Here is a 22,257-nt window from a genome sequence, read left to right on the forward strand (position 1 = left end):
CTCCCAGCACCCCACCTACACCAGGGCTAGTAAAGGGTACTTTGCACTCCTCCTGCAGCAGAGGGATTTGCTTCTGGGGTACCTGTACAGCCAGAGCAGTGTATAAGGTGTGGAGGTGGGGGGAATTTCTCCCTGTATTTCTGCCAGCAGTTCACCCACTTAATTCTTAAATTCTTTCAGAGTTCCTGGATTAACCACTCCATCCTGGTGACTCTTTGGCATTCAAGCTATCAATCTAGGCAACACCTCAGTCCCTAGTACTGCCTCCTCTGTATTGCCTGCAGAAGAGTAACTCTGGGGCAGGTATCTCCCAATTATTCTCTGTGGTGAAGACTGATGCAAAGATTCCCTTATTCTCCTTGCTTGCTGTCATGCTTTTAACTGCCTCAACAATAAGGAGCCCCCCAATTCCCACAGAAAGTTATTCTACAAGATCTCACCCCCCATTCATGGTTCAAAATGTTCGGTCTACATTTTCTTTGCTAATGTAATCCACCTGCTCCTGGCTTGTACCATGCAAAGCTCCTCCTCTGACTCACTGGTGTTTACATCCGCCAAAGGACTTGGAGAAAATAAGGCTGCCCCAGCTCAGAATGCCCACTACTAATGGACGGTGTACAAGGACTCTACTTACATCTATGGAGCTTAACCAGGACAGCATCACAGTCAGCGTCAGAAAGAGAGAACACCGAAGGCAACTGCATCATTAAGATATTGAGAACAGTTAAAACACTTGGAAAACTCCAACCATTTATATAAAAAAATACAGATTTGAACACCATGCATGTGCACACACACATTTTAATTTCTTCAGGTCAGAGAACTGTTACGTCGGGAACGTGGCGAGGCTTCTTCCCTTCCTAAAAAGTCATCTTGTGCAGGCAATCATGGAACAGAGATGGCTGGAAGCACTTTTCCTGAACATTGGCCAAATCCCACTCGGTACCCATTTCCCTGGCAGTGACCTGGAATGGGGAGAGGAAGAGAGTCACAAGAGGGGCACCCAGTGATTTTTACAATAAGTAAAAAAATAAAATAGCACAAACTGCAGTACCAACACGAAAGGGAACAAAATGAATGTAAATACACTGTCGTAGGCCTAGCTCCTTAGCTGTGCTCAGTTGGGGTGATCCAAACTCCACTGACCCAAAGTTTCCCATTGACATTGAGGGGCTTTTGATCAGGCCAGTACACACTGGATACCACTGAGGGGAGGGGGCTGTAAGGCAATATTTGTGGGTCCCCAAACCTGGGGCTGGTTCTATGCCGGCCTGGTCTCTGGTGTAGTTTAGAGCAGCCTTAGGAGAATCCTCAGCTTGCCAGACCATCAATGGGATGGCTACATTTAAAAAACCAAAACTAATGGTCAGATCCTCAACTAGTATAAATTGGACTAGCCCATTAAATTGAATTGGCACGGCTCCACTGACACCAGCTGAGGATCTGGCCCAAGACGTCCACTATGCTCCATTATATAAACAATGAATGTCTACAACTGCTGCCAATGTTGCCGGTCATTGATTACATCTGCAACTACAGAATGATTTGACCTCTCAATACTCATGCAAGCTGTGAGTTGACACACTGACATATTGTCCTACATATTTATTTTTTTAATTCCACAATCCTGGGGTATGTGGCTGCTGCAAGTCCCCCCTCAGTACTGGTGCATTCTGCCATGTACTGTACATATTCAGAAAGAGCAATCCATTAGTTCAGCTTGCAGAGAAAGCAGGAAAGGAAACTCAGCTGAAGGCATTTCATCCTGTATGCATCAGGCATACCTGAAAACGTTATACTGAGATGAAGCAACAGATAGAATTACTGCAGACCTCAGCTGATAAGGTTTAGTGAAGGGAAAGACATCAGTGGTATAACATGTCCTGTTAGTTTATTTTAAGGAGCAATTTCATTGTCAAAAGATACACTCTTCCCTGCATGTAACTAAATGGTACAGTAGTTCCAGTGATTCATCTGTCTCTGAATTTCTATTAGAGAGAGAGAGAGAGAGTTAATGTTATTCAGATCATTTGTATCTTCTCACTGAGGGCTTGTCTTCACTGCAGTGTTAGCTCAAGGTATAACTCAATGTTACCCCGAACCTGACTCCTGTTTACACACAAAAATTTCTAGCTCAGGTAAAGTGACGCTTTAAATGCGAACTAGCTGGTCCACGGGGGTAGGGGTGCGGGAGTGTGCACTGAAGCTTGAGTGCTGCAGACACTTAAGCTAGCAATGCAGTGGGAATGCAACTACAGGCTACAACTTGTGTTAGCACAACTCACCAGGTGCTATGCCAAATCAACCAGCCTGTGTAGTTCAAATGTTTAGTCATGTGGCCACTCTCCCTTGAGCTAGGCTCACAGAACTCACAGCCCAGAGGGACAGTGGGAAAAGCCACCTTTGTGCTCTCCCAATCTTCATAGAATCATAGGACTGGAAGGGACGAAGGCAGGACTAAGTATTATCTAGACCATCCCTGACAGGTGTTTGTCCAACCTGCTCTTCAAAATCCCCAATGATGGAGATTCCACAACCTCCCCAGGCAATTTATTCCAGTGCTTAACCACCCTGACAGTTAGGAAGTTTTTCCTAATGTCCAACCTAAACCTCCCTTGCTGCAATTTAAGCCCATTGCTTCTTGCCCTATCCTCAGAGGTTAAGAAAACAATTTTGCTTCCTCCTCCTTGTAGCAACCTTTTACATACTTGAAAAGGTATGTCCCCCCTCAGTTTTCTCTTGTCCAGACTAAGCAAACCCAATTTTTTCACTCTTCCCTCATAGGTCATGTTTTCCAGACCTCTGATCATTTTTGTCACTCTTCTCTGGACTCTCTCCAATTTGTCCACATCCTTCCTGAAATGCGGTGCCCAGAACTGGACACAATACTCCAGTTGAGGCCTAATCAGCATGGAGTAGAGCGGAAGAATTACTTCTCATGGCTTGCTTACAACACTCCTGCTAATACATCACAGAAGCATGTTTGGTTTTTTTGCAACAGTGTCACACTGTTGACTCATATTTAGCATGTGGTCCACTATGACCCCCAGATCCCTTTCCGCAGTACTGCTTCCTAGACAGCCATTTCCCATTTTGTATGTGTGCAACTGGTGGTTCCTTCCTAAGTGGGGTACTTTGCATTTGTCCTGATTGAACTTCATCCTATTTACTTCAGACCATTTCTCCTGTTTGTCCATCTTGGGTTGCTCTGGGGGCTAGAGAAGCCCCTCTGCAGGTCTAAATTACTGTAGCTTCCCTGGGCTGTCCTAGAGGCTGCAGCCCTGACCCAAATTTCTTCCACAGTGCTGCAGCCCCTTCTGCTCCCGTCATTCCCCTACACCATCCGAGGGCAGCCTTCTGGCTGTCGGCCATAGTGCCTGCATCAGGGAAATCCTCCCCCAGCTGAATATGGGGCATTTATTTTGCTCTGGCCTGTTTCCGCAGCATAAACAGGCTGAACCAGGGAGTGAGGATCTCATTCATGGTGTCTGGAAAAAAAGGCTTTGCAGCATTCCACTGCGGTGATTCATAGCAACATTGTCCTTACTTCCTAATTATATACGTAGCGGAGACTGTCCTCTTACTTGATTGCTCCCAAAGTAGAGTGTGTTATTGCTAGTTTTTACAAGGCACTGAAATCATTCAGTTGGCAACAGGGAAGGTGACTATTCACTTAAGCAGCTTCGGTATCTGCACTCCCTTTCCTGACATTAGAGGCTTCAACAGGACCTTAAAGGAGATTTTTCAGCTCTTGACTTTACCAAAGAGTGCTTTTCAGAGAAACAAGTCCTAAAGAAATAGAATTTCTCATTCCCTCTTCAGTCCACTCACACTCAGGGGTTGTCTCTGAATCATATCACAGAATGCCTGCATCTATGCTCTGTTCATCCCAGAGATTCTTTGTAATGCTGATAAAGCAGTGGAGTTTTCCTTGAGAGAGCAGATTCCACTTCTTACGAGAACTCAGGCTGTGCAGTAACCCAGAGGTCTAGGGAAACTCTGTCTCTTTCCAAGGATCAATTGTTGAAAAACTTAGTGCAGAGAAGTGATCAGGTCTGAAACTCAAGTAGCCAAGGCATAAAGAGAGGAATAGATACTAAAAGGGAGAAAGCCATCTTTGACTAGGTCAGACTGGAGTGACACTTGGATATAATATTAAATGAGAACAGTGTCACACTGGCCACCTACATGCCAAAAAACCTCCAAAAAACCATGACTTTGGAAAAGAAAATGCAGACTCTGAACTTTATAACTGGCGAAATTCCTGCTCAGGTTTATTGTAATGACTGTCAGTGAGGTTAAATGAGTTGGGGGTTAAATATTGAACACATTTATTCAAAAGGGCCTGCTAAGCACTAACAATCAACATGTTTACTCTTGGGGTTGGAAACCAATTCAGATTTCACACAGCAGACGAACATACACAAGGAAACCTTAACGAGGATAGGAAAATGCTATGTTCCATTTGCTGAACGTCATGAGTACACATGCTCTTTTCCCCCAAAATATTTGATGTTTTCTAGTCTCACCAACTGGATACTCTCACAAAAAACCAACCTTCCACATAAACTTCCTCGTGGCTGGACTTTACAAAAACTAGACAAGCCATTTACAACACACACTTTGCTTCTCTACAAAAGAAAAAGGACACTAAACTACCTAAACTACTACATGCCACAAGGGGCCACAGCAATGGTTCCCTTAACCCACCCAGCAATATTGTTAATCTATCCAACTATACTCTTAGCCCAGCAGAAGAATCTGTCCCATCTCGGGGCCTCTCCTTCTGCCCCACCACCTCTACGAACATGATACAGTTCTGTGGTGACCTAGAATCCTATTTTCGACGTCTCCGACTCAAGGAATATTTCCAACACACCTCTGAACAACATACTAACCCACAGAGACCTTCCTACCAAGACTACAAAAAGGATTCTGGGTGGACTCCTCCTGAAGGTCGAAACAACAGACTGGACTTCTACATAGAATGCTTCCGCCAATGTGCACAGGCTGAAATTGTGGAAAAGCAGCATCACTTGCCCATAACCTTAGCTGTGCAAAACACAATGCCATCCACAGCCTCAGAAACAACTCTGACATCATAATCAAAAAGGCTGACAAAGGAGGTGCTGTTGTCATCATGAATAGGTTGGAATATGAAGAAGAAGCTGCTAGGCAGCTCTCCAACACCACTTTCTACAAGCCATTACCCTTTGATCCCACTGAGGATTACCAAAAGAAACTACAGCATTTGCTCAAGAAACTCCCTGAAAAAGCACAAGAACAAATCCGCACAGACACATCTCTGGAACCCCGACCTGGGGTATTCTATCTGCTACCCTAGATCCATAAACCTGGAAATCCTGGATGCCCCATCATCTCAGGCATTGGCACCCTGACAGCAGGATTGTCTGGCTATGTAGACTCCCTCCTCAGGCCCTATGCTACCAGCACTCCCAGCTATCTTCGAGGCACCACTGACTTCCTGAGGAAACTACAATCCATCAGTGATCTTCCTGAAAACACCATCCTGGCCACGATGGCTGTAGAAGCCCTCTACACCAATGTTCCACACAAAGATGGACTACAAGCCGTCAGGAACAGTATCCCCGATAATGTCATGGCAAACCTGGTGGCTGAACTTTGTGACTTCGTCCTCACCCATAACTATTTCACATTTGGGGACAATGTATACCTTCAAATCAGCAGCACTGCTATGGGTACCTGCATGGCCCCACAGTATGCTAACATTTTTATGGCTGACTTAGAACAACGCTTCCTCAGCTCTCGTTCCCTAATGCCCCTACTCTACTTGCGCTATATTGATGACATCTTCATCATCTGGATCCATGGAAAAGAAGCCCTTGAGGAATTCCACCATGATTTCAACAATTTCCATCCCACCATCAACCTCAGCCTGGACCAGTTCACACAAGAGATCCACTTCCTAGACACTATGGTGCTAATAAGCGATGGTCACATAACCACCACCCTATACAGGAAACCTACGGACCGCTATTCCTACCTGCATGCCTCCAGCTTTCATCCAGACCACACCACACGATCCATTGTCTACAGCCAAGCTCTACGATACAACTGCATTTGCTCCAACCCCTCAGACAGACACAAACACCCAAAAGATCTCTATCAAGCATTCTTACAACTACAATACCCACCTGCTGAAGTGAAGAAACAGATTGACAGAGCCAGAAGAGTACCCAGAAGTTACCTACTACAGGACAGGCCCAACAAAGAAAACAACAGAACGCCACTAGCCATCACCTTCAGCCCCCAACTAAAACCTCTCCAGCGCATCAAGGATCTACAACCTATCCTGAAGGACGACCCATCACCCTCACAGATCTTGGGGGACAGGCCAGCCCTTGCTTACAGACAGTCCCCCAACCTGAAGCAAATACTCACCAGCAACCACATACCACACAACAGAACCACTAACCCAGGAACCTATCCTTGCAACAAAGCCCGTTGCCAACTGTGTCCACATATCTATTCAGGGGACACCATCATAGGGCCTAATCACATCAGCCACACTATCAGAGGCTCGTTCACCTGCACATCTACCCATGTGATATATGCCATCATGTGCCAGCAATGCCCCTCTGCCATGTACATTGGCCAAACTGGACAGTCTCTACGTAAAAGAATAAATGGACACAAATCAGACATCAAGAATTATAACATTCAAAAAAAAGTTGGAGAACACTTCAATCTCTTTGGTCACTCGATTACAGACCTAAAAGTGGCAATTCTTCAACAAAAAAACTTCAAAAACAGACTCCAACGAGAGACTGCTGAATTGGAATTAATTTGCAAACTGGATATAATTAACTTCGGCTTGAATAGAGACTGGGAATGGATGGGTCATTACACAAAGTAAAACTATCTCCCCATGTTTATTCCACCCCCCACTGTTCCTCAGATGTTCTTGTCAACTGCTGGAAATGGACCACCTTGATTATCACTACAAAAGGTCCCCACGCACACCCCCCCCCCCCCGGCGGTAATATCTCACCTTAAGTGATCACTCTCGTTACAGTGTATATGTAACACCCATTTTTTCATGTTCTCTATGTATATAAATCTCCCCACTGTATTTTCCACTGAATGCATCCGATGAAGTGAGCTGTAGCTCACGAAAGCTTATGCTCAAATAAATGTTTTAGTCTCTAAGGTGCCACAAGCACTCCTTTTCTTTTTGCACCTATACCTAGTTATCTGCAGGGCCAGCTGGTCCAGCACTGTCCCTTCTCTGGAGATGAACTCCAGCCCTGTCCCCATCCTACAGGCATACCAGGGTGGAGGAGGAAAAGTTCTCGTAGTATTGATATCCTCACCCTTGTCCTTGGCAGTGCCCCTCCTCCCACAGAACCCAGAAGACCGGGTGCGTATATAGTTCCTGAGCGCTACTTCCCACCCCACAGACCCAGCTGAGAGGTTCAGTAAAAATCTCCTGGCACCCTCATCCTCATCCCCCACAACGGTAAAGCAACTTAGAGTGAGCTGGTCTTCTCCCTTCTCTCTAACAGACCTGGGCTCCCCGCTAGCCACTCTGACCAGGAGCTAACTTGTTATATGAATGACCTTCAAACAGCAGCCTGTTGGCTCATCACTAGTAAACCCTACTTAAGTCAGTCACAGGGCTCTGAGGAGTCAACGGAGTTTCCATGAATCTTTGTTCGGCTTCATTGCTGGTGATTTTTAGCACAATGTGCTACCCTTGCGGTCCACTATAATTGAGAGCAGTAACAAGGTGTAGCACGGTTAATGGAGCAGGCTCTGTGGACCTGTCAGCCAACACCGCGGCCCCCAAGGAAAGACTGAAGGAACTACAGATACGTTTTGAAACGTGCCACAGTGCCGTTTAGCGAAAGAAATCTTGCAATACCAGCTGCCATGAGAAACATTTCTCAGGAACAATACACTGCTCTTGGTTTATTTACGTTAGGGTTCTCTGAAATAGCTTAAGGAGGAGGGGGGAGGGGTTGAGTCAAGTGGAAATTTGAAACAAACAAAAGTAGGCAATAAATCATTGGTTGGGCACTTGGTAAGACAGGCCTTAGTCCTGCCTTGGGACAGGCTGTAATAGGCCTACACTCTAACCGGTGCAGTAAAGGCTTTGGTTCGACTTACCATACGTCACTAAATATGAGGGCATCCCGAACTAGCTCAGGAGCCAGCCCTGGAGCATACATTTCCTTTTACATACATCAGCAGTTGGGCTTTACAAATGTTTTGATCTATTGTAGCTGCGGAACATTGTTTATTTCAAAATAGCACACTGTTAGCATCACTAACTTGGCTTAATGCGCATCTATCAACATGCAATGTTCTGTGTTGTGTTAGCGTTACGTTATATTATTTTAATTGTCCCACTGATAAACGTTCGAGATTTGAAACAGCCGTCTAAAAGGAAAGTTCTTATTAAGCACCAAGGAGATCGTGGGCCACATTCTAATGCCCTGGCTCATGCAGAGTAGCCACTAGTTGATGTCAATGGAACCACTTGAAGAGTAAAAATACTATTTATTTACTGTGAGCAAGGGTGTCAGAATCTAACCTATGGCGTAGTGGCTAGAGTATGTCACACGTATTCAGGACCCTGGGGTTCTATTCACAGCTTAGCTCCTGATGTATTGTTGGACCTTCCACAAGGCATCAAAACCCGTGAGGTTTAGTTATTAACCTAGAACTCTCAGAGCATCAGTCAGGGCTACAATGGAGAGCCCAAAAGGCTTCTGTCAAACTGGGTGGCAATTACAGTTGGCTGGGAAATAATTTCATTTCCTGCCAAAAATTTTGAACAATGTTTCCATTGAATATTTTCCTAACTTGGGGGAGGAGGCAAGGGTGGAGTGGGTGTAAAAACAGCCAAACCCCCGATTTTTTTTTTTTAAATGAAAACTTTACAAAAACAGATCTTTTTCCATGAAAATCTTTAAAAAAATACTTTGTAGCCAAAATAACAACAACAAAAAAACACTGACAGCAAAAATTTGACCCGCTCCATTTTCAATGATCTATTAACACATTTCATTAAAATCCAATAGTTTTATACCAGCTTTCATCCAAGGATCTCAAAGCAGTTTACAAACAGCAATACAGACAGTCTTGGCATCCTGTGAGGAAGATGTTACCCCTCCAGACCCATCCAGCCAGTGCTTTTCATTCCGTTAGGAAAATGAAGCACCAGGCTGAGATACTCAGTATCTGAAAATCAGGCTACTTATTCTGGTACTTGAGCACGGATTGAGTGTCCAAGCACAGAGATTTGAACTTTTCTGATCTAACTGACCTTTCCTAGGTGGCAGAATCTGTGTCAATCAAGAATAATCTCATTAAGTACTAGCTGTTTTGCCTCAGATAATGCACAGTGCATATCGAGATGGAAGAGGAAATGCTCCCCTTTGTTCCACATTTTGCTTAGAAGCAGACAATAACTTGAGTGGTGTATTGTGAGCTCAGCTCTGGCCTGCAGAAAGAGGAGACGAGTGTAGGGTTACCATATTTCAGGTTCCCCAGAAGAGGACACTGCACAGTCGGGGGGCTGAAAGCGGAGTCCAGTTGGGTGGTACCTGTGGCAGGGGTACTCGCTGGAGGTGGGGGCCAGTGTCGCTCCCTGCCATGGTGGCAGGCACAAGAGCAGGATACAGCGACAGCCATCAGTCAGGGCCTCCCTGCGGGATCCCCTCCCCACGGTTGGGAGATGGGCAGATGTGGCTGCAGGAGAATGGACCAATCAGCTGCAGATGCAGAGGAGGGACCGATCAGGAAGTGGACCAATTGGGGCTCTTTCTGAGCTACACCATCTGCTCTGCAAAAATCCAGGACATTTCCTGATATTTGAAACATCTGCCAGGACAGAGGATGGAGACTCAAAAAAAGAGGCAATGTTCTGGAAAAACAGGACGTATGGTAACCCCAGACAAGGGGAATCTGCCTATTAGCAGGTGGTGGGGAGTGGGGGCAGCTGCAACGATGATTTAAAAAGCAAGAGGAAGTTCTGAAATGTCACTACTACAGGATCTGCACTTCATTCACACTAGTGGGCCCATTCACCTCACCTAACTATCCCACTTGGTGCACAGAGGTCATCGCAGTGCAACGGTAAATTCCACAGCCTCTATACAGTGCTCTCCCAACAAACCCAACCCACAGAGAAGTGAACACATGGCGAGGCTCCATGTCCATCTCTGCACATAAATCTTCACTGCCTTCTTGTCGATCATACTGTCACCATTTACCCCTCCGGATATCTCAGCTCATTTATTGCAGCTGTTGTCAGTTTCAGTAACATATTTTCTATTTCCGTTCTTGGTTCAGGGGATCTATTACAGGGCCCGCTCTTGTGACGTCAGAGCCGTTAATCTTGCCGATGCTTTCGAAGCGGTTAATGGGCTGTACTGATGTGCATGCACCACCGTGTGCTGGATTTTGCCACCTCATTTATTTCAGTGCTCTCTTTGAAGGGCCCCTGCAGTGTCTGCTTAGCTTCATACTCAGACCTTGCATCAATGCTCCTTCACTTGGCTAGAATTATTTTCCTGTGTTCATTCCTTAATTGCCGAAATAGCCAGCCGGGTAAGGCACCGTAGTTTTGCCTCTGTGCTGTAGGTATCCCCCGCCTATGATAGTCCTTGCAAGTTTCCCAGTCCCCAAAAAATGTTCCTTTCACCAGACATATGTACCAGCCTCCATGACTTAGTCACAATTGTTTTCTCTTGCTCATGGCACATTCATTAATTCTTCCTAGTACTTTGGCAGCTTCGTTGTCTGTGTAAATCCTGTGGGCTACTCCACTTAGTATGTGTAAGAACTGGGGGGTGGGGGAGAATGGAAGAAGCTGTTCAGATCAAGGTTAGGTTCTGGCTAGTGAGATTTGTTGATATGAAAAATTTCACAAACAGTTCTCTAAAATGGCCAGCAGAGGAACTGAGGAGATGTCTGCAAAATTGGGTCAAAAAATCTCACAAGAATAGCTTTACCCCATATCAAAAACAGGAGGAAAAAAGTAATTTCTGGTTCTGAATCTGACCTTGAACTAAAAACACAGGAGTCGGGTTTGGATCCAGGAATCTGAACTGGAACCCCCTCTACCATATTCAAAACGGTTTAGATCTAGGATTCTGGGTTCGGCTCCTGCAGCCAGGACAAATGGCTCAAGTGCATGGAGGCTTTGGCTGGGAGTTTCAGAGGAGCCTAAGGGACGCAGGCACTCAAATCCTATTGAAATTCAGTAGGCACCTGTTGTGATAACTGGGCCAACAAATTTACCCTAAGTCTGAGCTTAACTGTGAAAAGTGAGTGAAAGTTCATAAAATGTTACAATAACAAAACGTTGAAAACAGGGAAAGATGGGGAAAAAAAAGAGGCTGAATTAGCCCAAACAAAAAGGCCTACTGATAAAATTCAAAGACTTTATTAAGATAGTGTCTGGTAAACCAGAACAGTGGGAGACCGGCAATCAATGAACCAAAATTGGTGTGTCCAAATTAGGCCCATTGGCTGATAAAATAACGAAGGAGTGAATGACTCTGCCCATCGCTCCTCCTAAGGGCTCCTTAAAATAAAAGTGTTTGAGGAAAACTGGTAGAGAGGAAGCGAAATGGAACAATTGCTGATTCAAAGAAGGGAAAGGAGTGAGCTTCACCATCATGGCTGCCACCCTCATCGTCACCTGGGACCCTGGGATCCATTGTAGCATCATTGGGTCTTCATTGTTCTGATCACAAGAAATGTCCCAACTAGATCAAGCCAAGAGAGGGAGTCAGAGATGACATCTCTACCTCTACTGGCTTCGGCTAAATCCCGAACACCACAAGATATGTGGAGACTCTCTCACATTCACACTGTCTTTTTCCTTTCCCACCTTATTTCTTCTCTTTCCTATCCTCCTTTTGCCTTCTGTCTATGAAAAGTCTGGCTTAGCCAGCCAAGACTGTATATTTTGCAACACCTCTGTAAGCCTGTGACCACAGAAGCAGATAAAAGCAATGCCCTAAAACATCCTGATGCTGGTATGAGTTTGCCAGGACTCGGAGTGGCTGATACGACTGTGTGCTGTGCCTGGGTTTTCCAGCAGCAAGGTTGCAAGGGAGAATCAACACCAGAGACAGAAGCTGCCCTTTCTATCTTTAGGTTTCTGTCTGTCTGTCTTGTTTTCTAGGAAACGGGACCAGACTTCAACAGCAGCAGCACCAGCTCATTTCAACTAATTTTTTCTTTTCTCCAAAAAGGACAGTCATTACTGATGGTTAGTCTCTAAGGTGCCACAAGTACTCCTTTTCTTTTTGTGAGTACCACCTAAGAGACTGTTAAACAAGTGGGGGTTTCTGTCTAAAAACTCTCTATAGCTCAAGGGGAAATGGAACAAGGGATGTTGTTAAAATGAAAGCCGTGCTTAATACTTTACATTCCAAATACTTGAACCATTTTCCCTTCTCGTTCTGTATCTTTAATAAGAGGCTTAATGGTGTTTGCCATGGTACTAAGCAGGCTGAGTTCTCTGTATACCAACCCTTTTTGAAATTGTTTAATGTTAGACCATGTCAGGGGCATTTAACACCTTTGACTCTTTGGGTCCATACATTCCATCTAAATTACACCACCACACCGAACTCTTTAAGGCTCCTTTCAAAATCCCAGTCCTTAGTGTCATGATGGAAAAAAACAAACACCTCCTTTGCTTTCCATAGCAGCTTTTATGCTACCTAAAGGAACAACGCTATCACACATCTCTATGGAGAGGGAAGTGTCAAAAGAGGAATAACAAAGTATCACATGTTATTTTTAGTTTGCAAAAAACCCCAAATCAAAACTACTAGCCCCTAACATATTTTTGTGCATTGCACACTATATATGACTACAGTTATGTGTGTGCGCGCGTGTGTGCATGCAATAACTACTTAAGGGAAAGGCTGGCTAGTGAAAAGCATCACCATTCCTGCTCTGGTGCTGTCTTTTCAGTTCATTCAAAAATATCTGGCAACTTTATTTGATAAAGTTGGGGGGTAGGGGGGGGGCAAGGAGGGGGCAGAACAGAAATCCTGGCATCATGCTCAAAAGGGATCTCTGAACCTAGGAAATGGGGAGCCCATGTGCTTCAATACTAGGGTAACAGGCACTGTATAATACCCAAAAATAGACAGACACTTACAAACAGACCCATACAGCAGATATAGCAGGGGACAGTTTATCCCCCTGCCTTTACCTCCCAGGAACCAGGAAGGGGTCATGTGCAGCTAGGAATTCACAGGCAGCCTGACTCCCACTAGAAATGCTATACATAAAACAACTAGGGGCCACACGCCGTGGTACTCGGCCAGAGAACACACTCATAATCATTTGGTTGTTACCTGTTATAATGACTTCATCCCCATCCTGCAGAAATTTACGAGAATGTCCATTCCCAAGGTCAATTACTTTTGTTCCCTTCCATGACATCTCCAGCAGGGAGCCAAAGTTCTCCGGATCCTTCAAAACATAAGTTAGTAACAGAATTCAGAGTAACAGCCGTGTTAGTCTGTATTCGCAAAAAGAAAAGGAGTACTTGTGGCACCTTAGAGACCAACCAATTTATTTGAGCATGAGCTTTCGTGAGCTACAGCTCACTTCATCGGATGCATACCGTGGATACTGCAGCAGACTTTATATACACACAGAGATCATGAAACAATACCTCCTCCCACCCCACTGTCCTGCTGGTAATAACCTGGATTTGTGCTGGAAATGGCCCAACTTGATGATCACTTTAGATAAGCTATTACCAGCAGGACAGTGGGGTGGGAGGAGGTATTGTTTCATGATCTCTGTGTGTATATAAAGTCTGCTGCAGTATCCACGGTATGCATCCGATGAAGTGAGCTGTAGCTCACGAAAGCTCATGCTCAAATAAATTGGTTAGTCTCTAAGGTGCCACAAGTACTCCTTTTCCTTTTAGTAACAGAATTGTAAAACCATTCCACATGTCTGTACTACCATTAACCACCAAGCCCCTGCTGCTGGGAGTGAGAAAACAAATACAGTATATTGTTGGATTCTGTGCAATGGAACCTTGCCAGTAACAGCCATTGATCCAGTTCATTGATGTGCTAGCTTACTCACCCGTCTTGTGTATTTAACTCCTTACTTGCTGGAGGCCACAACTGCCTAAAGCAGTCTTCTCTTTGGCATCATTAGCTTTTGTAGTGGGCACGATAAAGAAAAATTGGATCCTGTTCGAGGAAGAATGGAGCTAAATCTAGGGCACTATTTCTGCCTCTCAAGTATCTGTCTATTGCTACATTTCAGAGTCCTATTCACATTTCATTGTACAGAGGAATGCTAAATGTTGGTAAATGTTAAAAAGATTTTAATGTAAATCTGCAGCATGGTGTATTAGAGAAAAGAAACAGCACTTCATTTATACACGTGTACCCCAGCAGGATGGTGTAAGTGCTTTATTACGCTGGCACACTGCTGGAGCCTTATAGAAGGACAGATGGCAATGCACTAGGAGCAAGATCCAACCCCCACTCATGTTTCCCAGTGGAAAGTCTCCCGATGACTTTATAGGCTATTGGACATCAGGGTATAAAATATTAACCTGTCCTTATTTTCTATTTCAGCAAGAGGAAGGAAAACAACACATCACACCTCCGACCACCACTGAACAATGTCCAGCAATGTGCTGGTCAGGAGACAGAGCTCCATGAATCCCAAAAAATACATTGGAGAAAGTGGGTTTTGCATTTTCTAAGTAGAGTGCAACACCAGTGCAGTATAAATGAAAATAATGGACTATGAAACTAGGTTCATACAGAATTGAGAGACTTGGAAGTGTTAACACTTTGAAAAAACAGTAACAGTAACACTTATATTATCTAGAGGTTTTCCCTCCATAGATCTCAACATACCGTTGCTGTGGGGTTTGTTTTTAACAATGAGATAGTAGCTGTAACTCACACTGCAGGATTGGGCTACTTTTGTGCAGGAATATTGTTGCCTCTAAAATACCACAACTGGCTTTTATGGATACTGACAGTAGGAAGGCTTAAAAAATATGTACTCCAAAAAGACTAAGGAAGAACTACAAAGATGTCCATAATAAAACAAAGTGGGTTGAAGGCCAGTTTCTAGTTGCTGAGTACTTAGTTATTAGTGACAGCTGTTCGTGAAATGCTTACGGGTCCACTGATTGTTCCAGATGCCAGGAGATCTCCAGGTCTGAGGTTGCATCCATTGATGGAGTGATGAGCCAGCTGCTGTTTCATGGTCCAGTACATGTACTGGAAAAAGGGGGAAGTGAATGACAAACATGACTCTCAGATATCACTAGTCTGTACAAAATGCATTTCATTCTTTCTGGATCATACTGTTAAACATTAGCCCTCAAGAACAACATCCTTATCTAATCAGGAGCCTTCAGCAGCCTAAATGGAACATTTGTAATTACTTTAAATTGATCCTCTGGCTCACTGATTAGTCTCCAGATGTATGGCCTGCTGAATATAAATAGTTTGAAGAGGTGAGAAGCAACTATTGTAACCCTACTTTCACAACATACAGCATATTAATACCACAGCTCCGTAGGCAACTGGCCTGGTCCAAAGCTCAGTGGAATCAATGGGAACCTTTCCAATGACATAATGGACTTTCAATCAGTCCCACTCTATATGAGCATTTGGCCCCTCAGCAGGAATAAGTAGATGTCAATGGAATCCTATGTAGAAGGATTTTAGCACCTGAAGGCGTGGCATTAAAGTTGGGGTTATTGGCAATTTGTGGCTACCAGAGTCAGCTGTTTCTGCGCAATGTAACCAGTCCTAATTATTGTTAAATGGGTAACTAGACAGAAGAAGTGCAGGTACCTGGCAGTACAGCACAGACAACATCAGTCATGTTACTAATATGACTTTCAAGGGGAAGAGCCTCTTTGGCCACTGACTCACTAACCTAGTGAGGGGTTTTTTAAATGAGGTTCAAAGGAGACCGCTGAGAAAAGCCCACAGGTAGGTTTAAAAAAAAAGTGACCTTAACAGAAGGCCAGGTGTTGACCTTAAGAGTATGTCTATGTGCAATAAAAGACCTGCGGTTGGTCCGGTCAGCTGACTTTGGGCTATACAATTATATGTAGATATTCAGAGTTGGGCTGGAGCCCAGGCTCTGTGACCACGCCCCCGCACTGGGTCTCTGAGCCTAGGCTCCAGCCTGAGCCCAAATGTCTACATTGCAATTTTATACCCCCACAGTCCAAGTCAGCTGACCCGGGCCAGCCTGCAGGTCTTTTACTGTAGTGCAGACATACCTTAAGAAGGCTAGATGTTGGGGGCAGGAAAAAGTTCAATAGGGACATAAGAGCAATAAGGGGGAAAACAATGGGGAAATCTGCTCAACATCTTAGGTGTTTATTAACAAATGCAAGGAGTATGGGGAACACACAGGAAGAACTGGAAGGCTTAGTACCCAAGCTACATTAATTAATTAGCATAACAGACTTGGTGGGATAAATCTTGTGACTGGAATTTTGGTATAGAGGGGTAACAGTTTGTTCAGGAAGGACAGGGAGGGAAAAAACAGAAGGAGGGGTTGCTTAATACACCAAGAATATACACACTTGTAATGAGGTCCAGAAAGAGATGACAGGTTTCAGAGTAGCAGCCGTGTTAGTCTGTATCCACAAAAAGAAAGGGAGTACTTGTGGCACCTTAGAGACTAACAAATTTATTTGAGCATAAGCTTTCGTGAGCTACAGAGGCAGATCAAACATTCCGGGTGAAGACGAGAGGGGAAAATTCAGGGTAATGTCATGTTAGGGGTTTACTATAGACCACCAAATCAGGAGGGGGTGGATGAGGCATTTCTGGAACAAACAGAAATATCCAAAACACAAGCCCTGATAGCAATGGGAGACTGACTATCCAGACATCTGTTGGAAAAGTAATATGGCAAAATATAAAAATCTCAAATTCTTGGGATGTACTGAGGACAGCTTCTTGTTTCAGAAGTTGGAGGAAGTAACCATGGAGGCAGCTATTTTAGACTTAATTCTGACAGGGAGAAATTGGTTGTGAATCTGAAGGTGGGAGGCAATTTGGGTGAAAGTGACCATGAAATGATAGATTTAATGATTCTAAGGAAAGAAAGAGTGAGAATAGCAGAATAAGGACAATGGGCTTTAAAAAAAAAAAGCAGACTTTAGCAGACTCAGATAACTGGTAGGCAAGAGCTGATGGGAAGAAAACCTAAGGGTAAAAAGGAGTTCAGGAGATGTGGCAGTTTCTCAGAGAGACAATATTAAAGGCACAACAGCAAACTATGCAAAAGAAATATAGGAAGAATAGCAAGAAGCCAATATGGCCATATGAGGAGCTTTTAATGACCTAAAATCAAAAAAGAATCCTACAGGAAAGATGGAAAAATTGCTAAGATTGAGTCCAGAAGGGTACCACAAGTATAGAAGGACAAAAATCAGAAAGGCTGAGGCACAAAATGAGTTACAGTTAGTGAGGGACATAAAAGGCAATTAAAACAGGTTCTATAAATACATTAGGAGCAAGAAAAAGATGAAGGAAATTGTAAATCCACTACTTAGCGGGAAAGAAGAGCTAATAATAGAGGACATCAAAGCATTTAATGTCTAGTTTACTTCAGGCTTCACTAAAAACATGGTGACCAGATGCTGAACACTATTAATATTAACAAGGGGGAAGGAGCACAAGCCGAGCGAGCCAGAGAGAGAGAGAACAGGTTAAAAATATTTAGATACATTAGATGTATTCATGTCGGCAGGGCTTGAGATAATTCATCCTAGGATACTTCAGGAACTAGGCTGCCCTAATTTATATTGAGCCCACTTTTCCCTCACCCTTCTGGGTTCGGTAGCCAGTGGAGTTGAGTAAAACTCAAGGCTTAGGCCCAATGTTAAACACTGGCTATAAAAATAGCTGCCTAGAATTTGTCTCGCAATTGTTTAAACTCTTTGGGTTAGAAACCAGGAACTAAAATCCAGTGTGGACACAAAACACACTATGCAATCCTGCAGCTGGCATGTCCACATTTATTTGACTGGTGTCCTCCATCGCACTTGGACTGGGGCAAATGCTGTGTTCACCTCTGTGTAACAGCAGTGATGCTGGAGGCAAACACACGCTGGGTGGAATTAGGATGTTTTCATCCATCTTTGTATAGTGTGCGCCCTTCCCCCACTCTGCCCTTGCACCATCGCCAGCAAAACTATTATAGCACACGTAGAACTTTTTTGGTGCTAAGCCCTAGTTGCAGGAAAAGACAGTCTCTGTTCAGAGCTGAAGCTCCCAAGTGTTTGTAAATCAGCTGGGACAACAGGCATCACCAACTTTCCTCTTGTAACAGGCCTGATTCTCAGCTAGTGTAAATCAGTGTATGCTGATTTATACAAACTGAGTATGGGACACAATGTGCCAGCATCATTTGAAATGAATGAAATTAAACCATACTCTTACCTTAAAGTTTGATTTGCATATTGTGGCTGGGTTGCTCATTCCTTCTCCTAAAGGGACGGGGGGGAAAAGCAATCAATGGGAAAATTGCACTAGGTGAAGACGTCTATGGCATTTTCATTTTATGGCTGGACAGAGGCTTCCATTGCCATTGTCAGGCTCAGCAGAAAATAAGCAATGACATACTGTGTCTTGGTAGGAAGGGCTGCAAGAGGAGGAAGTATGCCAAACAATCTGATTTCTATCCCCTGCTCTGCCACAGACTTCCCCTATGACTAAGTCACTTAATCTCTTGTACCTCTGCTTCCCTCACCATAAAATGGAGATATTATTTCCCTGTCTTCTAGGGGAATTGTGAGGCTTATTTCGGACAAATGGCAGGATCTACAGAAATACATAGTATTATTAAAAGGAAAAATCTCCTTTGCTATTTTCATTTTCATACCACCTTACCTTCAACATGATTCTAGCTTAAGTCCTTATGTGGCCCTCATCAGTAGAATAGCATTCCGATTTTATGATGACACAGAGAGACTAAGTGACATGCCCAAGGTCACACAGGAAAACTGTGGCAGAGCAAGGAACTGAGTCTGTGACTCCATAGTACAGGGTACTGTCTTAACCACTGGCCAAACCTTCCTCTGGTTCTCTCTTTGATTCTCTGTATCAAACTTTTGCTGCATCATCCCAAGAGCCCACGAACTGCACCTGTGAAGGGGATGTGTTGGGGATTGAAAGGCAAGAGATGGCAGATACACAATTTCCTGCACCCCCTTGCTGGCCTGTTCTATTGGGCGTTAGGGTGCTGAGCTCCTCTTCTACTGATACACATGCAGTAGCAGGACCATGACAATCCTGCACATTAAGCATAGCATCAGAGGGTCATGTTCTGATCCCTATACTCATTTCGGGACATACCTTACTCTACACGTCCCAATGAAGTCAGTCATCTTTCACCTCTAGTAAAACACACATTCTTAGTACTCTTTCCCTGGTCTTCCCTCTCTCCATTCCTTCTGATTATTAGTTACCACTTGTCACATCTTGTTTTAATTAGACTGCAAAGCCATTGGAGTACCGTGGAGCTCTGAGCCCGCTTGGGTGTCTAAGTGCCATCAGAATAAATAAATAAATAAATAAATAAATCTTCAGGTTGTAAAATGGTCATATGCAGCCACCGCAAGGGGACTGTTTCCCACAGTACGGCACTGCACTGAACTAACGAGTGGGCACATTATGAGCTTTTTGACCTTTCTCTGACTCAGCAAGTATTGCCCTATGCGGAAATCAGGATCCCAGAATGGATGGACCAATATGTCTGAAACATGGCGAATTCTACATCACTTTAACTCCACAAATCATGAAGCGTTACTGTACCTTTGATAGCGACAAAGAGATTTATGTCAAAAGCATAGGGTTCTTCATCGCAGAGGTATGGCAGTGGCTTGGGAACCTAAAGCACATAACAAGCATTACAGCCTGAAGGCCAAAGGGAAAGAGAAAAGTCTAGCACATACCTGGGGACATTTAGTAAGAGCTCTCTTCCCATTCCCTTTGCCTTCATGAATAATTGCCTACCCTACTGCTTCACATACACAATTATGTCACAAATGTTTACACCACCACCGAGGTATTCATTTAAGCAAATGCACTTTTTCTCCTGGCCTCCAAAAGCGCTCTTGATTTTTCACATGGTTGTTAAACCCAAACAAATAAAATTTTAGTGCACCTTTGTCCTGATTTGGCACAGTGTGTGTACTCAAAGTTGGCAGAAGGCTTGCAGTTTCAGACCTGAGAAGAGCGATTTGTAAACTCTCTTCACTGTATTAAGTCTAATTAAATGGCTACATGCCATAGAATCAAATACCCTCAAACTATGGGTAGGCTTGATTCTTGATCAGAACATTTTAGCTAGAGCCCATCATCCCTATCACTTACTGTAAGCACTTGAAGTGTTACCAAATTCTAGAGAGAAGCCTGCCGATTAGCACCGTTTCTAAGCACATATGTTTGAGAGAGATATTCTTCTTGTGCTGCTCACATCTACAGATGGTTTTCTAAGCTATGCAGCCATACTCACCATGACTGAAAACCTGGCCCCACTGAAGTCAATGTGCATTTTCCCCACTGGTTTCAGTGGGGCCAGGATGTCATTCCATATCTTGGAGGCAGGATCAAGCCTTGAAGTCAGTAGAAAGGTGCTGGTACAACCAAGAGTTTCTGTTCTCAGACCCTAGAGACCTTCGTTCTATTTTCACTCAAATCATTTCTAGCGACCCAGCTGTTCTCTTGCTAACCTGGACCGGGTTTGGCAACACAAATGGCATGAGAGCTTCCATAGTAACAACCCATGGAGAGATGGTTGTGCCAAAGCTCTTGCCCAGAAATGGACCCAGTGGAACATATTCCCACTTCTGAATGTCACGAGCTAGGAAAAAAGGAAAAATCAAAGAAACATAATGAAATTTTCAGAGAGTTACACAGACTTCAGGCTAGTGATGGAGTGCCAGATGAGAGCTCTGCACACCAACAGCCAGCACCATCCACAGAACAAGCAATGAAATGCTACCCACTTGCCCAGGGTAGTTCAACCATGACCTAAAGCAGTCATCTGAAGGGCTCAAAAGCACAGTTCGAAGTCCTCTGGGTAGGTCTCGCTTAGGAAGAGCCGCCAAAGTTAGATCAGGGTTCATTAACTCCAACCCATCCAATATTTTTACCCTAGCCTAGACACTGGTTAACATCTTTTACTTCCATTTAACTAGTTAAAATCAATCTTAGGGTCCATCTTGATTAGCTACATTGAGCTACAAAGTGTTCACCCGTGTCTACACTAGGGAATATGTTGTAATTGTTAACTCTTTTCCCTCTAATCTACAGCTACCCTCTGCTGAGTGCACCAGCTATGGCAATGATTTATGTCACATCCCTGTCAATCAGGAATTAGACCTAAAATCAGCTCATTTCACGTAGACAGCTAGATGACTTCCATTAGGAGTAGCTCTTAGTCATTAGTGACCTGAGCTGGATTTGAACCAATGCCTGAGAGTTGTAGACTCTATTCTACTCCCACAGCCCTCAGCCCATCAGTGTCGTGAGTAGTTTACATTTCCATCATTTAAAACAAATACAATATCTGTCAATATTTTAAATATCTTGCAACAGCAAAAAGCATTCCCCCAGGGAATCAGAGTAACGCTTATTACCACTCCAGTCATTCATAAGGACCATTCCAAAAATGTGCTCATGAGCTGTGTCGACTGGGATAGGCTTCCCAAACTCGTTTCCGGGGCCTACAAAGAACGCCTAAAATGGAAAAGAAAATGCTTTAACCAAGTCAAAGTTTTGAAAATAAGAACTTTGTTTACACCAAGACAAATCCCCTGCAGGTAGTGCTACTAAAGAGGAGGGCAGACAAGACAGATAGGGTAGAATGTGATTTTACTTGCTTTCCGCATTAACTTTAATTGGAATCTCCTTGTGCAGATGAAACAAGTTACAGTTTTTTCCTTTCCCCATGTGAGAGAGCAGGGTTGAATCACCTGAATAGTAGTGAGCTGATAAGACTCAGTTTTCTGGGGAGGAGGGATTGCTCAGTGGTTTGAGCATTGGCCTGCTAAACCCAGGGTTGTGAGTTCAATCCTTGAGGGGGCCATTTGCGATCGGGGCAAAAATTGGGGATTGGTCCTGCTCTGAGCAGGGGGGTTGGACTAGATGACCTCCTGAGGTCCCTTCCAACCCTGGTATTCCATGATTAAACTCAGGGCCTGAATTTGCCAAA

At 44.1% G+C, this 22,257-nt stretch overlaps 1 protein-coding gene across 7 annotated transcripts in view; it reads right to left on the reverse strand.

Moving 5' to 3' along the window:
- Window positions 1-634: 634 nt before the first annotated feature.
- FAH (fumarylacetoacetate hydrolase) overlaps window positions 635-22,257 on the reverse strand; it is a 31,694-nt gene continuing 10,071 nt past the window's right edge. For 2 of the 7 annotated variants that reach the window (XM_073304111.1, XM_073304115.1), the window contains 8 exons: window positions 21,683-21,782; window positions 20,774-20,904; window positions 19,854-19,929; window positions 18,480-18,526; window positions 16,613-16,666; window positions 15,183-15,284; window positions 13,374-13,491; window positions 731-965 (listed from right to left, as the gene is read on the reverse strand). In XM_073304111.1, coding sequence (XP_073160212.1) covers window positions 886-965; window positions 13,374-13,491; window positions 15,183-15,284; window positions 16,613-16,666; window positions 18,480-18,526; window positions 19,854-19,929; window positions 20,774-20,904; window positions 21,683-21,782 — 708 coding nt within the window. In that variant the 3' untranslated portion in view covers window positions 731-885. Of the gene's footprint in view, window positions 699-730; window positions 966-1,784; window positions 1,989-7,072; window positions 11,763-13,373; window positions 13,492-15,182; window positions 15,285-16,612; window positions 16,667-18,479; window positions 18,527-19,853; window positions 19,930-20,773; window positions 20,905-21,682; window positions 21,783-22,257 lie in introns of those variants that run through there. The other 5 variants (XR_012154038.1, XR_012154036.1, XR_012154037.1 and 2 more) reach the window with 5 other exon arrangements.

This window comes from Lepidochelys kempii, chromosome 10, assembly GCF_965140265.1.
Source record: "Lepidochelys kempii isolate rLepKem1 chromosome 10, rLepKem1.hap2, whole genome shotgun sequence".
Classification (NCBI taxonomy): Eukaryota; Metazoa; Chordata; order Testudines; family Cheloniidae; genus Lepidochelys; species Lepidochelys kempii.